General features: G+C 41.0%; 1 protein-coding gene across 3 annotated transcripts in view; it reads left to right on the top strand.

The window, feature by feature from the left end:
• Positions 1 to 5,188: 5,188 nt before the first annotated feature.
• The window catches only part of ATAD2B (ATPase family AAA domain containing 2B), a 76,090-nt gene continuing 63,075 nt past the window's right edge, over positions 5,189 to 18,203 (top strand). For 2 of the 3 annotated variants that reach the window (XM_039721658.1, XM_039721659.1), the window contains exon 1: positions 5,189 to 5,654. In XM_039721658.1, the coding sequence (XP_039577592.1) occupies positions 5,499 to 5,654 (156 nt within the window). In that variant the 5' untranslated portion in view covers positions 5,189 to 5,498. The remainder of the gene's footprint in view (positions 5,655 to 18,203) is intronic. The other variant, XM_039721657.1, reaches the window with a different exon arrangement.

Genomic DNA, 18,203 nt, shown 5'->3' with positions numbered 1-18,203 from the left:
TTTTAAAGTTAGTGTGAAATGCATAAGCCCATGAAAAATTCAAGGCAGCCTGAGCAACTGTTTGTACCAGATAACACACATTTGGAAATAATGTATCGTGAATTCTCAAAGACACTTTTAAGTGAAACTACAACGATGACATAGTGGTGTATTTTATGAGCTTGTTCTTGGACCAGGAACAAAAAACCACACTTTGAAACCTAAGTTTGTGTGTGAGGACTAGAGAGATTTATGAACCAATAATGTTTTTGATGAGCTTGCCATGTGATCCTAATCAAGCCATTATGCATTTGTGTGGTGCTGAAGCTTATCTACACACGTGTTCATAAATGCCTACTTTTATTGTGAGCATTTTAGGACAGAGTCTGGTTTTTACTACAAAGCTATACATCACCCAGCATAGTAACAGGCTGGCGGTGCTACTTTCATATGATTAATGATCATAAGCACCAAAGTGAGATGATTTGCCACTTTTGTCCAAGATGGAAGTAATTTACAGCCTGAATGATAGTGAAAAACAGACCCTGCAGATGCCTGGCTGCAATATCATCAGCCCATGAGTTTCACACAATTATTATTATTAGAAAAACTATCTACTGTGACCTTAGCTCAACAGGAAAAATATTATGGAAGCTAATGGCCAGATGTGATGGCAAGATAATTTTGAAATATTAGGAGGGAAGTTTTACCACTCTCTTTTAATGTTCTCTAAGAAACCTACTCTCTGATCCCTCTTCAAGTTGCATGGATGTTATCTAGTGTGGAAAACAATCTTCAGATAGGTGTGCTGGACATTAAGTGTTTACTTTGAAATCATAACTATTACCCATTTTTAAATGACAGTGGTAGTCTTCAAATAACGAGCCTTTTATAAATAGCAAAATGCCTGCAATGTGGAGTGATTGTATCATGTTCTCTGTTCCAGTTCAATGTAGTACCAATCTTGATTCCTGGACACTGCTTTTTTGAAGTTTCCAAACTGATATCCCATGGGCCTGTCTTCATAATGGACAGTTCTCAAAGGAGTAACCACACAATCTTAATTTCCTAACATGCCCCTCAGGAAAAAGCTTAGGGTGCATTTACAAAAGCAAGATCTCTTGTGAATCTTTTTTTATTTCAAGATTCAACTGAAACCAGGAGGAGTTGACAGCATGATTGAAAGGCACACATATGAGCTTATAAATAGAGGCCTGAAAAGATGATTTGATTTCCATTCTTTGGAATGTTACTGCTATTCAGAGATATTGCAAAGTAATCTCTGGTAAATTGCCTATGATTGAAGCAAATGGTAATTCACTGAATAGAGCCCTCTGGTCCTTACTAGAAAGAAAGTCTGCAAAAGTTCTGAATAAGGGAGGAATGACTTTTTCTTTTGTTGTAATTCCTGATTTCCTGGTAAAATAGGTACATGTGACAACAAAATCTTCCATAATATTTCTTAAATGGTAATTCACTGAATAGAGCCCTCTGGTCCTTACTAGAAAGAAAGTCTGCAAAAGTTCTGAATAAGGGAGGAATGACTTTTTCTTTTGTTGTAATTCCTGATTTCCTGGTAAAATAGGTACATGTGACAACAAAATCTTCCATCTCCTAATATTTCTTGTGTCATGAAATGTCATTCATGCAGCAAACAAGGTTTTCCATCCTGTGTAATTTTTTAACGTCTTTTTACATCATGATGTCCCGATATGACTTCATTCCCCAACTCTTTTTAAATGGAAAGGGACTCTTTTGCTCAAGTAATTTTTCATATTTTTCCAATTTCCCAGTGGTGTACCTGCCTTGGCAGATGGTGTGCCTTCTTCTTAATACATTTTTCAGATACCTTAATCTCTTTTCTGAGCAACTGGAGGTAAAAGGACACTGAACACTGCTGTAAGCTTCAGCATTCATTATAAACTGGTTCTGTTTGAAATATGGTCCTTCCTATTGGCCTTTATTTGTAGAAGCATTTAGACATCCTTCTGTAAGACCAAATTACAAATCTTGAAAGTGAATGAGCTCTACATTTGCCTTCTTCTTAATACATTTTTCAGATACCTTAATCTCTTTTCTGAGCAACTGGAGGTAAAAGGACACTGAACACTGCTGTAAGCTTCAGCATTCATTATAAACTGGTTCTGTTTGAAATATGGTCCTTCCTATTGGCCTTTATTTGTAGAAGCATTTAGACATCCTTCTGTAAGACAAAACTACAAATCTTGAAACTGAATGAGCTCTACATTTTTTTTAATGTAATACATAGTGGAATGTGGCTTCAGTCCTTCTTCCCCTAATTTTTTTTGTCTCTTGCTTACTCAGAGTTCTTACATTTTTTTTCTCACTCAAGCCTTTCCTGCATGTAGAGTGCTGAAGGGAGTCTAAATAGGTTTCTAATGCTGTTCTGTCTTCATATGACACTTGAACCAACAACAGATAGAAAAAATGGGAACAAGTAAATTACTGGATTAGTGAAATTATTCTAAATCCCTTTCTACAGTAATTCATCTTTCATTGTAAAACCACATTTAAATCTCTAAGTATGTGTGATATAAAATATTAATCCTATGTTAACATGTTCTCTGCATTAAAAAAAAAAAATCCAATCAAAGCTACCAAGCAAACCTTGTAACTTATGATTGATTTATTTTTATTGTCAGTACTAAAAATGGTGATGAGGCTGACATGGAAGCTATAAAGCCATAAGCTATTTCAGTCAAAATAACCAGCCACACCTTCTAAGAGGAACAAGACAACTAAGAAACCTGTAAATAAAACCATCTGTGAAAAACAACACAGGGAGTAAACATCCAAAATGAAGCATGTCTTTCCATGTTTCCTACCATGCTAACATAATGAGAATGAAGCACTACAAATGTTCAAAGCAGAGATCAGGGATTTTTAACTACATCAATCTCTCCACAGTAGTCCCTCTGGCATCGTAAAGACTGCTCTCTGGGTATGGCTCACAGGAATGAGATCAGAACACAAAAGAAAAAAAAAAAGGACACAACTGTGATATAAATATCTAGAACATTTGAATAAATAGCTTTTGAGTTGGGGAATTTTTGTTATTTCAAGCAGATCTGGACAGGTACACAGGAAAATCAGTTTGCTTGCATATTGACTAAGTTTATTTTACTTTTAAAAAGTCTTCGGTGTTCATGAGAGGAAGAGTGCTGGTTTGAATCAGGCATGTTGCAAGCAGATGTTATGCAAGCTTCCCCAAAGAGCCCTGCCAATGACTGCAATCCTGAGTTATGACATTCACTCTAACTGCTGCAGCCTGGGCCCTTTTTTGGGCCACTCATCTGTTGGTTTTCCCAACATGGGGATATTTTTGTGATGAGTACAAGAACTTGAAGATCAACATTTGTTTCTAGACCAACTGAATTTGAAAACCGTATCTGAGTTTCATGGTCTATCAGTACTAGAGGACAGAAATATTAAAGTACATTATTTATCATTATATACATGATATGATACTGTTATTGAACATATCTCCTGGTGTTTGGCAAGGGACAGTCTCTTGCAGTTTCCTTCTATTCCTACTTTTGAAGGCTGAAAGGATGTGATTTCCAAATACCATTCACAAAGCCCCTTGTACTCATTTAGCCTACAAGTGTATGAAATTACTACATCCCTTCACAACCTTTGAACAAATAAATTTAGAAACAAAGAATATAAAACCTACCAAAACCAATCTCATGGAGATTTCAAAACTACTCTAGTTTTGAAGGACACTGGAGATTTTGGGACAGGATGATGAAGCATGGTTGCTAATATAGATTACAAGCTCTAAACAGAGAATGTCAGATGAGACATTACAGTTTCCACCCTGAAATGCGCTGTATTTTGGAGTATCTCATAGAACTAAAAATTTGCTGCTATTCACAGTATTTTTCTTTTTGCTTGGATATTTAAAAAGCTGATTTTCTTCTTATAAAGCCTGATATCATTGTTGCATATTTTCTATTTTTAAGTACACATTCTACCATACTTTTACAGACTGTAATCTTGAAGAGAAAGATGTGGGAGTATGCAGGTAAAACAGAATAATAGTTTTTTTAAATTTATTGCTCTTTACTAAAAGATTATCGCACTTTCCATCTTGAAACATAAAAATACTTTGATAAACCTTGCTTGAGCCTAACAGTCAGAATCACGTGCTCAGTAATTTCATGATACTATTCTTTTTGGTAAAAGAAGTAAGAAGCACTGAAATGACTTGCCCAGCAGTGCCGGACCAGTCAGTGTGAAAATAAAAAGGCTGAGACTTTGTCACCTACAGCTGAATGCTTGTCTTCCTCAACTATGTTTCTTTCACAAAGCTTTTGGTTTCTGGGCATATGTGCAGGTACCGTTATAAGTTCTATAAAGGGCAACAAGTGGTGAGAGAATGATTCTTACATCGGTGAGAAGGGATCGGGTTCGTGAACAGGCTGAAGGGTTATAGTTTGTGAGTAATTTAAAAGCATTTAGGCATCCGGTGTAGAGTTGTATTCTTCGCCCCTCTGACATGCATGTGCGATGAGGAGGCAGGTGGGAGAAATGAGCTTTCCAAGGACCGAGCAAGGAACATGAAGCGCAGGTTGAGGCAAAACACAGGGGACGTAGCTGGTGGCTGGCGCGATGGGAGAAGCAAGGACGCGCCCCCGATAGCCTGGATAGCAAGGCGATTTCTTAAATATGAGGCTCACCGGACTGTGAAAAGACTTTTCCACAGGGAATTATGGAGATCTCATCCTCGGGAGATCTGTTCGCCCAAGCTGTCCGGGCAGCTCCTGGCAAGAGCCTCCCTGGGCGAGCAGAGCCGACGGCTCCAGCCCCTCAGGACGATCGCCCGAGCCCCTTCCCGGGTGCCTGCGCTGCCCTTCCCCGCCCGCGGCCCCGGGCAGCCGCTCCCCCTGCCCTTGAACTCCCCAGCCCTCGGCTCAGCCCTCAGGGGGCGGCGGCGGCCGCGGCTCCCCCGCCCCACGGGGTCACGCCAGGCCAGGCCCGGCCGGCGCCTCTCCAGGCCGCGACGGGGCCGTGAGGCTGTGTGGGCGCTCGGTCTCCACCGCGGAGCCGGGGCCGGAGCAGCTCCCCGGGGACCCGCGGCCGCCGCCACCTCCCCCGGGCCGGGCCGGGCCGGGCCGAGCCCATAGAGCGCGCGGCGCCGGGATAGAACGGCCGCGCCGGGGCCGCAGCGCCCCCCGGCGGCGACTGGCGGGGGCGGCGCGGAGCGAGCAGAGAAAGGGAGCAGGGACAGTAATGGCGGCCAGTTAGAGCCGGGCTGAGCCCGAGAGGCGGCGGCGACAGCGGCGGGAGGAGCCGGCGCGGCTCCGGTTGCGTCTCTGCCCGGCAGAGAGGCTTCCCCGGAGGGCTTTTCTTCCTTCCTCCCTCCTCCCCCCTTTCCCCCTCTCCCTCCCCTTCCCCTCCCTGCCCGAGCCCCCGCCTGTCCGCCCTCCCTCCCTCCTCCCTCCGCGCCGGCGGCGGCGGCGGCGGCGCCCCCCGTGTCCCCCCTCGCCGGGGCCATGGTGAACACCAGGAAGAGCTCTCTGCGCCCCCTGGGCAAAGCGGCGGCCGCGGCGGCCGGGGCCGGCAGCCATTTCATCTCGTCCCGCACCCGCTCTTCTAAGAGGGGCACCAAGGCAGATGCGGCCGGACTGGAGGAGGCGGCGGCAGCGCGGGTGAGGACCGGCGTGTCCACGGGGGACCGGAGGGAGGAAGGCGGCGAGGCCGGGGAATCGCTGGGGACGGCGCCGCTGGTGCTGCGGCGGGGGGGGTTGCGGGCACGGGAGCCGGCGGGGGGCGGGTGCCGAGACGGCTGTCGGCTGTCGGAGGGACGGTGGGGCCGGCGGGCAGCCCGCGGCGAGGAGGCACCGCGGAGCCGGCAGGGACGCGGGGGGCGGCTGCGGAGAGCCGCAGTCCCTGTGGGGCCGGCGGCGGCGCGGCGGGGGCCGCTGACAGNCGGGGGTCCGGCGGGGTCCGGCGGCGCGGGGCTCCCCCTGCGGCCGCGCCCGGCGCTGCCGCCGCCAGACAAAAGTTGGGAGCTGCGCCCGCAGCAACTTCGCAATAAACCTCGGCCCGGGTTTGGTTTGTGTGTGTGTTATGTATGTGTGTGTGCCTTTTTTTTTTTTTTTTTTTTGCCTTTTCCCTAAATGACCTCGATTCGGCTGGCGGCTGCGACGGGAGGAAGTTGGTGTTCGGGAGAGCCCCCCGCCCCGTTTTTTGTGGAACGGGGGGTTTGATTTTTGCCGTCAAGTTTAAGTTGAATGCTTTCCCAGCCGAACTCGCTGTGGTTGCTTGGGTTAGACGGGCTAACTGCGAGTGAAATTCTACAGCCCGATTTGGAGAATTAACGTTTGGTAAATTGTAACTTGAAGAAGGAATTCGGGAGTCTCCTTTCTTCCTTGTTTCTAAACAGCTCTGTTGACAAAACCTGTAATTTTTGTTTTTAATTATCGAAGAATCACAGTGAGGTTGCAAAAGACCTCTGAGGTCATCGAGTCCGACCTATGGCCGATCACCACCTTGTCAACCGGACCATGGCACCGAGTGCCACATCCAGCCTTTCCTTAAACAGCTCCGGGGCTGCTGCCTCCACTGCCTCCCTGGGCAGCCCGTTCCCAATGTTTAATGATCCTGTCTGTGAAGAAATTCCTCCCACAGGAGGAATTGTAGGCAGGACTTTTTCTTTGGTTGATGAAACTTCACGTATTGCTTTAAAGGTCTTTCAATAAAAGCAATAAAAATCAATAAAAGCAACGCAAATATGGAAGTGAAATTTGAGGGTCCGGGTGTTTGACAGCCGTGCACCAACTGACCATGTCGCTGCCGTGCAGAGGAGGAAGTTAATCAGCAGAGTAAAAAAACAGCAGCAGCAGCCAAAGGCATGTCAGAAGGATGTCACCTGGAATTCTCACAAAACCTTCTACCCATCCCTTTGGTCTAAAATACTAAACCAAATACGAATCACTGATGAGATACCCTATACCTTCTGTGCTTCTCTTTCAGTTCTTTCATACTTCACTGTTCTTCCCTTCCCCCATCTTACTTTTCCTTGTTCCCTATTTCTTCCTTGTTTAATTTCAGTGGACTCCTGGGGATGCAGCACCATAGCTGTAAAAAGCTGTTCTGCTTGTTCTAGTGTGCAGTTTCTGTTTATTCATATCGTGGGTCTTGTGGTTTGTAAAGCAGAGTTTGAAGTAACCCTTACTGGCTTACTTGTCAGGGAGTTTACTGCTGCTAAGAAAACTAGCTTGGGCTTCTTTCCAAGTATTTTTAATTCATAACAGTGTTTTTTTACTACAAATCATTAAAACATTGCAGTTATGTTAGTGTCATGGTGTAAGGAAAGGAGATTGTGCAAAATAGTGTAAAGTATGGTAAATACTTCTCAAGATATTGCCCACACTTCTAAAAGAGCATTTCTTCTGAAGTTAAATGTAAATTTTGGTGTATGGGAATGAACTTGTTTCATTTCACAATACATCTCATGTGTTTGAGGTAGATTTTTTCTTTCCTTTTAAGATGTAATTGCCAAATATGAGCAGAAGTTATCCAAGAAGGTTTTTTCTTATTTCCCCCATCCAGTGTGTTTTATAAAATATGTATATCTCACTGTATTTTAAAGTTGTTTTTGAACAACTCTTTTTATTCTTCAGATGTAAGTACTGTCAGCAATACAGTGTCTTTCTGAGCTTCTGAATCTTCTTGAAGTAGTGCCAGAGAAGGATCTCAGTGATTAGGACATGAATAAGTATAGCAGTAGGGAGACAAAGCCTTTGCTTTTGGAAGTGACTGTCGGGAGACAGATAGTGAGGCTGTGTTCAGAGAGCGTGCTGGGATCGTCTTCACGCAGTTGTATGTTTTTTGGTTTTTTCTTTTTCTTTTTTTTTTTTTTTTTGCAGTTGACTGGAACAGTCTGTCCTTTCTAAATCTTTTGGGTGTCACATCAGGAAACCAGCCTTGCTACCAGCAGTTAATCGGGTTAATGGGCAGCTAGAGTTTGGAGCTCTGGCAGAGATGGGACGCTTCTTGTTTGCAGTGTGTAACTTAATTTTTTTGCGTGGAGCTTTTGATTGGGACTCCCTGAGAAATGTTCTTCAGTGGGATTGTTTGTAGCCACCTTTCAGAATGTATTTTAAAAGATCATCTGTCTGTTGCTTATTAGCAACAAAAACTGAGTTAGTGACCTAATGGCATCCTGTAAGATGCTGAGTAGACCAAAACAGGGGATAGGACTTGCCTGCTACCTCTTCTGTATCTATTTCCTTCTTATTTTTTCCACTTGGCTTTTTTTGATATACTTTTTTTTTTTTTCAATTTGTTTGGGTTTTTTGCGTACATTTATAAGGATAGGCTTGACTTTCTCCTTTCCCAAGAACTTAAGTTTCTAGTCTTCTACTTCAATATTATGCTGAGTAGTATGTGAATAGTGTCCTTTTTTGTTTGATCTGAATCTGGAGGCAACATTTGTGGAAATGGACTGTAATAGTCTAAACGCCTTTATCATGTTCAGTGTATTCCCTCAGTAGTACTCACTCAGCTTGGAGAAAGCAATGACGTCAGGCTTTGAAAAGTAAACTGGTTTGAATTATTGATTGGCGACCACGCAGTCAGTGATGGAGATGAATACATGTGTGTCTGTCTGCTTACCAGAAGCCAGATTAAAATGAACAAAATCCCTCACTAAATGGATCAAGGAGCCAAGAAGTTTATTGTCTGAGATGATGTCATAGCAGAGTGCATAGGGAGGGTACAGAGGGGAAAAACTGGGCTTTGTTTTCTTCCTGTTTCCAGGATTGATTTGTATGCTAGTTAGTAGATTTTGAAGCTATGCTTACATAAATATATATTCTGTTGTTATACAAATTATACATATGTGTATACAAATACAGATTTTTTCTTTTGGGCATTAAAATTTGGGAAGTGTTCTGGCTTTGTATTAAAGCATTCTGACAAAAACTCATCAAAATCTTCTACAGAGACACAGAATTTTAACACAAGGCTTTATAGGTTCAGTGAACTTCATTCACACTATAAAAAAATTGAGGATTCTGTGACCACAAGTGGTTAAATTTGCACTTTGTATCTATTGATGTTTTCAGTTGTGATTGCTGGCAACACTTCTTTGGCAATTGAAATTATTTTTCTTAGTCATCTCAAAGCACAAATCAAAAGTGTTGATCAAGAATTTGATCACAATTTGTGAAATAAACACTCTTAAATCATGTCAGCGTACTAGTTAGACATTTTAGAAATGTATACAAGGTTAGCTTAATTTAATTAGCCAAGAAAGCATTAGCAGTGCCTTAAGAGCTACTTGAGGGCATGGTGATAATTGTAAGGCATGATCCTCGCTAAAAGTAGTGCTGCCAACATTGTTCAACTTGCGCGGTGCAACCCAGAGCTCTCCATTGTACTTAATTGCTAATGGGAGCGACCAGGGGCTGCAGTGTGCGAAGGTACAGAGCTGAGCAGCGTTTCTGTGCCCTGTGATGCCAGTGTGCTTCAGCAACTCTCACTGTAGTTTCTCAGTCTGTAGCAATAGAAGTGTTTTTTGATTTCTGGATGATAATTTCAGTTTTTGTACCGTAAACTTTTTGCTATATTTTACCCTTCGAAAAGCCTTTAATGGTCAGCTGTTGAAAACATAGAAAATGTAAAAGTTACTGTGATTTCTCTTAAATTGCTGTTTTTACACATAACCAATAGAGCTTTCTAAAAATCAAGTTTTCCCTTGTGAAAGACCCAGATTGGCAATATTGTCTATTGTCTCATGGTGTTCTGGACGATCTGGTGTTTAAAATAAAGCTATAAGAAAAAGTTAGATACTCCTTCTTTTGCTGGATAAAGGACGCTTGCTGGCCACCTGTGCATAAAGCTCCTGTCCAATATCTGTGTTTTAAAGAACTGCATTGCCTTTGTGTTCGAGTTTGCAGTAGCATCAGTGAAGGTGCTGAGGCTAATGCTTTTGCAGTTCTTTGAAATACATTCTGAAATACAAAGCCTTGTGAAGTTATTCCAAACAATTCAATTTAAAGGAAGATTCCCAGGAAAGCTCATCTTTTTGGTGTGTAATAAAATCTCGGGTTCTTTCTGTTTTAGTAGTCTGCTGCTCTTTTGGGATTTAGCAGGGAAAAATCAGTGTTCTAAAATGAGTCGTGCAGGCCATTCCTTGGCTGTATGGTGTTAATACAGCTGTGAGCAGTGGGAAATGGAGCAATTGCTGGAAGCAGGCTTTGTTCAGGATTCTGTCAAAATACCATACAGCTGGCATCTGTGATCCTTTTGTGGTTCTGAAGGGCTGTCCTGAGTTTGAATTCTTCTTACATATCATGCCAGATCAGTCCGGGCTGCTCTCAGCAGTCAGGACACGTGAAGTGTCCGTGGTTTGTTTTGGGAGGCAGTGGTGCATCCTGTTCGAAGCTGGCTGTCCTTGCTGTCACACTGTTCCAGAGCCTTCAAAGGAAGCAATCCAAGGGCCAATCCAGTGAATGGATAAGACCTCCAAAGAGTGCTCAGGAAATGGTGTTGATGTTTTGTGTGCTGCATTGCTTCCTCTGAACATCGGGCTTGTCCTAAAGTAATATTAATAAAATCTGTTTCTCCAACTACTGTCTCTGAACTTCAAACAGAAGGTTTGACCCGTGGCTGTGAGACAGCCCATGACAATTTTGCTAGAGTTGCATACAGCTTGGGGTTATGCAAGATAATTAGCTCAGGTAATTATATTCTGATCACCTCTATCCCCCTGCAGTTTCAGTTGCATGTGGTATGGTTTTGCACATCCTGCCCTAAATTGATGAATGTTTGCTATGCTGTGAAAAAGTTTTAATTCCAGTCTAATGATGCTTTAAATGATTTCTCTGTAAAACTTTCTAAAACCCATCTCAAAACAAGGCATGCAGCAAGCAGGCATCAATGAGCTGAGGCTTTAATTGCTGTGAATTTTGTGTGCTGTTTTTTAGCTGTGACCCTTTGAAAGATTGCTGATTGTTTATTAGATGTTTTAGCTCTAATGGATTACTTTTTTCTGTGGGTAATATCACTCATGAACCCATTTATTGCAAAAGGAACTGACAATATGTTTTTATGCTTTTTTTGTGTACACTTCATGCTTTGCTGGTTTTTCCAAACAATTTTTCAGTCTGACTTCACTCTTGAAATATTGTCTTCATTACCTTTGATGGGATTTTCATGGTTTATTTTAACCATTAATTCTGGTTTAAATTGTTCAAGTGTTGGTTTGCATTTATACATTCTTGGATTTTTTTTTCTGAATAAATTTAGTTTCATTTTACTTGGTAGTTACTAAAAGAGGCAACTTTTTGACCAGTTTTAAGACTAATGTCAAATCTTCTGTAAGCCTTTTCATTTTGCACTGAGTATGTGTATGCTGTAATAGCTTCTGCTCCAGCCGAACTAGTTGTGAAGGAGGCAGCTTTGGTTCTCCTATACAGAACTTTGAAATGTCTCAAGTTCCATAGTTCTTGTAGCCTGTACTGAACTTTGTGGTTTTACCTTTGTGCTTCTAGTAGTGTCTGCTGATGGCCCAGCTAGTGTAAAGCTTTGATAGAAAGTTTGTGTCCAGTTGCACTTGGAGCAGATGCTTTGGTTTGGTTGTTTTCATAATGTGGAAAGGGGGCATTTTGCTTTTCTCCAGCCTCCAGTCAGTTTCTTCGTTTTAAATGGATAAATAGTTGAGCCAAGCTATTTAAATAACCTGAAATGAAGAAGCTGTTAATTCTCTACATGTGGAAGAGATTACTTGCAGTGAAATTTGTTGCTGTGCTTCAGCAATCCCTCATTTCAAATACTTAATAATTATTCTCTGTTATTTCTCTGATGTATCATTCAGGCTTAGAATTTTGTTTTTATTATTATTTAAATTTCAGTACATTTATTTTAAGACTTTTATCACAATTATACACAATTTGAATTTCTTTTTTCTCTTTTGAAAATACTGTCTTCAAGTGCACTGCAGCTACGGGTGCAGAAGTGTTTTATAATCCTATTTTTTATCCACACAGAAGGCCACCTTCCTAGTTGCCCTTGCTACAGACACTTCTTTGCTTAATTTACTGAGTCTATTTCCTGGTCATGTCCAAACCTTGGGGAGCAGTCTGGTTCAGGGCTTCTCACTCTGTTTTTCTCTTTGCTATCCTCATTTAGATAACTATGTGGCTTTATTTAGGTTTACAGTAGTATTGAAGGAGGCTGTGTCCTGTAAGCTTTGTTTAGGATGTGACTGTTAAGCAGAAACAAGATGGATTTTCCATGACTGACAGTAGGAAAAAACATTTGAATGTTTTCATTTTTTCCATATCAGAATTGTAATAATTCTTGATTCTCGACTCACTACATAAATATAATTTCTGCTTTAACAGTCTTTGTTAACAGAGTCTAGAAACTCACAGAAATAGTTAATGTAGTTCTAACTAAAAATGTGTTGCTTTTATTATTCCTTCAGTATTGAATAAGGAGGATCAGTGGTTTTAAAAAAACTTCCTTTAAATGGATTTACTAGAAATACTTCTAAGTGAGGTGTGGGCCCCATACAGCAAGTAGAGAACTCTTCTCAGTGGACTTGCTCTTCTGCAGGTGTGTGATTTCACATGTGCTGCGAGCTGTGAGCTCTGGCTGTGAACCCTGCAGTTGTGAAAACAACAGACTCGCCAATATTAATGCTTGCCAGGCCATTTGATCAGCGGGATCAGGATCACCTTACTGGTCCAGCTGAAAGTAATCCTCTTCTCCACATCCCCTGGCTTCCCTTGCTTCCCCTCCATCCTACTGATTTGATTATCAGCTGAAATTTCACAGTATCATCCTAATTTTGGTGAAGGCACAGAGAAGAGAGGAGCGCTCGCGGTGGAAATGCTTGGCCAGGCTGCTGATGATGGGAGGATAAACCTCAGCTCGCTATTTATGGCCTCTGTCACAGTTTGGCAGAGGCTGCTCTCTAGGTCACTCTCCCTTTCATGCATGAACCAAGTAACCTGGAGGTTGCAAGAGTTTTTTGTGTGTCACACTGATGCTGTTGACAGGCACTCACTCAGTGTGGGTACAAACAGGTGTCTTTTTTCTGTAACAGAGGAAATGGTTGCAGGTGTGAAAATCCCTAATTAACGCAGCTTGTAACTTGTAAACTTTTATCTTTTAACTTGTAAACTTTTAGCTTTTCTGAAAAGCTTTCATATTTTTTAAATAACCTGAATTCTAGGGTTGAAGAGTTTCAGGAAACAAAATGGAAATCTGTTGTTATAATAAAGCAGATCTTCCTGTGTTAGAAACATGTTTGTTTTCTTTTTTTTTAATATAAACAAATGGTGAAGAATTTACTCTTCTGAAAAGGTCTAGATGGTGTTATTCTTTGTGTTCTTAGTGGCTATTATTGACATGAGCATTGTTCACTGAAAAAAAAAGTACGGAAGCTGAATGTTAAAAGGATTCAGATCATCCTGCAATTGAGGCATTCTTTACTATCATTACCACTAATGAAATACATCGTTAATAGTTGTTTATTCCAAGATCATCAAGCACTTAAGCATGAACATTATTTTTCCTTAACACCTGTGGAGAGCCAATGTCTGATAAATGACTGTGTGCAAACAAGTGGAAATTAGAGAACTGCAACCAGGAGATGTGTTCTTTTAAGCTGATGTTTTTTTTTTTCAAGCTGTCAGCAAGGTTAACGCTTCATGGCCTTCATGAAACTTGGAGTTCTCACTAAGGTAGTTAATGTGCTCTAATCCCAGTACATTTATTTCTCAGCTTCTTGTCATTTGAAGGCTGAGGCAGAATGGATTGGTTTGGAAGGGATGTTGAAGATCATCTCTTCCCACCCCCCTGCCATGGGCAGGGACACCTTCCACTAGACAAGGTTGCTCAGAGCCCCATCCAGTCCAGCCTTGAAGTAAAAGTGCTTTCACACTGGATTTTTTGGACACAAAGGTAGATGTTCAGCCTGCAGCAATACGTTATATACCATCACAAATACATGGTGCTGCATTATGCTCAACCTCAAGTTCAGTCATGTTACCTTCTTTCCCCAGACAAGTGTATCAGGTCTTACCTCTTCCCACTAAGCAGTCAGGCAGTTCTCCCCTACATGAGGGGCTGAAGGCATTTGCCAGGAAAATGTGCGTTGGGGTGGGGAAGAGAGGAGCTTGTGAGGATGTGTTGGTGCTGGAGAGAGAGTGGGTAGTGTGGTGTGTCATCCTGAAATTAGGGCATATTATGGATGTGTAAGGCAAGGTGTGGTACCTGGTTTGAGCATGAGAGAGTTTCAACTACTTGGAACATTTGTACCAAGCATAAGGAGGGTTTTACTCCTTCCCCCACCCTGTGTTTTTGGTTAAAAAGCTATAAAGTAAAGTGGTGAACTTAAAAAAAAAAAAAAAAAAAAAAACAGAAATAGGATTTGAAAGGATTTATTAGATTCTGGTCAGTTGACATGATCAAATCATGAGAATTTTTTTGATGGTGAACTTAAAAAAAAAAAAAAAAAAGAAATAGGATTTGAAAGGCTTTATTAGATTCTGGTCAGGTGACATGATCAAATCATGAAAAAATATTTTTGATCTAGTATGTAGAATTTGCAACCAAACAAAACTTAAATCTCAAAGAGATTGTGAAGCCTTCTGAGTTTTTAAAACTGCTTAGTATGCCTAGCCTAAAAATGCATTAGCTTAATGCTAGCAAAACCTGGCTCTTAACTCTCATCAGTCGATCTTGATCTTTAATGCAATTAAATTTTTAGGAGTTAATGTTTTAATCCATATTTTTTACCTTTGCGGAAACTGATACACAAAGGAACAAGTGGCTTTTCCAGAATCTCTGGACAGACAGCTAGACAATGTTTTTGGTATATTTTACTGGTGTTTGAAATGCATTGTAGTTTCAGTGAAAGCAAGTTATTTGTTAACTGAACAGTTATATAAGAGCAAGGATGAGACATGAGCTTAACTAATTGGGGTACTGGGGGCACAGTCACATTTTTTCGTGAATAACTGTTTCAGTTTGGAAAGACAATTTTATCTTTTTATACTGTAGGATATAAAAGTTTATTAAATGCACTAAAGAGCCCTGAGTATTTGAGATCTTTTGATGGACAGCTCATTTCAAGAACTTTGCATGAATTGGTAGGAGAAAAGGCACACCAGTTTTTTTCACTGCGTTTTTAAGATAAGAATCCAGACTAATAATCTGGGACATCCAAGAAGATGTGTTGTTAATCAAAAAATGTATTTTAAATTAGAAAATAGAAGGTTAGAAATAACCAGGGTACCTGGATTTAGTTTCTCCAGTGTCACTAAAAATAAGATTGAGACATGTCTGAAATTGTTGTCTTTTTAGGGAGTCAAATGAAGTGAAAAAAGTTATATTTCAATATCAGAAGCTAGGATTTAACTGAAGTTAGAAGCAGAGGTTTTTGAAAACCTGTGGCTGAAACAGATTTTTTGAAAATGCTTATTTCATTATTATTAAGAGAAAGTAACTTTCAGGGTCTTTTGTGCTTATTTAGTGGGTTAAAAAGAAAAGCTATTTGTGCATTGAACAAAAGGCAGAGCAATAGCATTGGTCAGCTGAAGATTGAATGTCAGTGCATTAATTTCGTGTCTTAGACATGGGAAGAGGCCATAGAAAAAAGCAGCTGCTGCAGCGTTGAAGAGGGTGGGTTGGGAAGTTGCCTGAGTGAGGAGCTGTGTGAGCAGCGGTGTGAGTGTTCAGGGTGTGGCGCACACTCAGCAGGGCGTGCCCCACAAACTGCACGGCGAGGACAGCGCGCTTGACCACGGTGGATAACTCAGATATTCATGTCTGCATGCCTGTGTCTGAGTACAGACGAACCTGTGGCAAAGCAGACAGTCTTTTTCAGAAATTGCAAGGTGTGGTTGTGGTTTGAATGTTATATCATCTCTTACTTGAGAACTCAGTGAATTTGTGTTCACATGCTTGGAGATGCCGGTGGTAGAGATGGTTTGTACTCATTCTCTGTATCCAAGACTACTGGATTAGGATTATTTTGGGGTGTTCAGACCAGCAGTTTAAGAAGAGTTCTTTGGTAATTCTGCTAGCCAGGAGATTAAATTTAAAGAGAAGAACCAACGCCCCCCTACCCTTTCCCTTCAAAGATGCTATAAGTAATCTTTGTATTTTAACTTGGGAATTAACCAAATGTCATGCTTTAGCCAGCTGGTTCCTGTGATACACCTGAAGGCACTGCCAGTGAGTACTCCCCTGCTATGCGTGTTCTTCAGACTTGCTGAAAGACTGTACCTGTATAGTCACTGTTCTGAGAGGATAAATTGAGAAGGAAAAGGCCAGTTTTATTAATTGATTTCTAATTTGTGTTTTCCAAAACTTAAAGACTCTACATGTTTTAAATAAAGCTCTGTTAGTATCAAATTAGTGTTTTGAAATTTAGGGATGGATAGAGAAGAGACTACAGGTAATAATGTATACCAGTGTATTTGTAGCTTGCTCATAGATGGGTATTAAACAGTGTTTCTGTCTTTTTCCTTTTCACACAAAGCAGAGAAAGCATAGAGGTAATATGCAGCTATAGATGTTTTATTGCTTTATTATTAATTTTAGCTTTTGTTTCTAGATCTATCGGTACCATTGTTCAAGTGCCTTCAGTGAAGGTGTGTGTTACCATTTTCCCCCCACTGCCTCTGCCTAAACTGAATCTTAGCTCCACAGCTGATTTGTGATATTCAGTCAGCTGTCACATTCATTCCATTTTACTTTCGAATCCAAAGATAAGACTGTGTTTTGCCATTCTAGACCTTGGATGGTATCCTGTTAATGCCAGTTATTTCCTTACTCATTTGTAGCAAGTGTGCTTTCTGTAAGAGGTGGTTCTGCTTGTTCTGGATCACACCTGGAGTTTGCTGGGTCTCTCTTTTCTGCTGCACTAAATTTTGTTTCTCTCTTTGTACCTTCTGACACTATGTAAAGTAATTTTTTTTATTTTTCTCTGCTTGCTTTTTCTTTGTTGCTTTGGTATGCTTGAAGGCAATTTCTGACATGATTAAGATTTTATTAATTCATATTCTCTGCATTCTCTCAGCATGTGAGTGCGTTTGCTTCAGTGCCAGTGTTTCATTAGGAGCTTTGAGTGCAGTGCGTTCGTTCCTACTTCTGCAATTGCATTATTAATTTCTTAATTTTTAAGTTTGATGCTTGTATCATATTTTTCTAGTCCCAGAACATTTTAATGATATCTGCTCTGAAGTAATAAGTTTCTGGTTGAAACTGAAGTGCTATTTTTAATCATTAAAGGTATAAATGGTTTGAGACCCAGTTCCTTGAGGGAGCAAGTTGACTGCTGTGGAATCATTAGACCTGGTTTGCTATAAATGGGAGGAAGTGGTGGATAGACTGCTCTCTGTAAAGACTTCCCAAACTGAAATTAATTTTCTTTCTTGTTCTAGTGTATCCCAGTTTGGATAATCTCTTGAGTGTTATGAAAACTATATCTGTATTTTACTGTGGGTAGTGAAGGTTCTGGATAGTAGTCTGATTTCATTCCCTAGAGCTTGAATTTTTAAAGTTGCCTGTTAACTGAAAAATGGAGCTTGGATTCTTGGTAATGTATTTAAAATTTCAGTGATTTCAACTTTGTAGTAGCTTTGTCACTACTTCATGATAAATAATTTTCTGCGTTAGTGCATCTTACACAGCATGTACTCAAATGTAGGTTAGTGTTTGGGCTTGAGTATCTTAAGATTTAACTTGGTTTGTACTTGCTGAGTTTGTGCATAGAGTTAATATGCAGACAAGTGAGGCTCAGCTGAAAATAATAGCCTAAACAAAGAATAACCTAATTAAATAAACCCCTTAATTGCTAGTCTGGTTCCTTAGGCAGCTGCAAGGAACTGATCGCTCACGTGATCACACTGACAGCCTGCTCTTCCAGTTTCTGGAGCTATTTGCCAGTATATGTTCATTTGACAGCATTAGAGTTCTCAAAGATACTCAACTTCAATGAATTTTATGAATATTTGTAGCAGAGAGAGACCTCAAGTAGCAGAATTTGTCTCCATTGCCAGTATTGTGTTTTAATTGCTAGCTGACAGGACAAGATCCTAGCTGAACTTGAGACTTGGGACCAGAGGCAAGGCACTGGAGGAAATGCAGAGAAAGGTGATGATAGGGGACTCGGAGAAGTTTGTCTCTTTGCATGGAAAGGGGTGGAGATGGAATACAGGAACCTGTGCATT

The sequence above is a fragment of the Passer montanus genome, unplaced genomic scaffold (genome assembly GCF_014805655.1).
Source record: "Passer montanus isolate IOZ18808 unplaced genomic scaffold, ASM1480565v1 scaffold46, whole genome shotgun sequence".
Taxonomy (NCBI): Eukaryota; Metazoa; Chordata; class Aves; order Passeriformes; family Passeridae; genus Passer; species Passer montanus.
The sequence above is the reverse complement of the archived record's forward strand: the minus strand, read 5'-3'. Positions and strand labels throughout refer to the sequence as shown.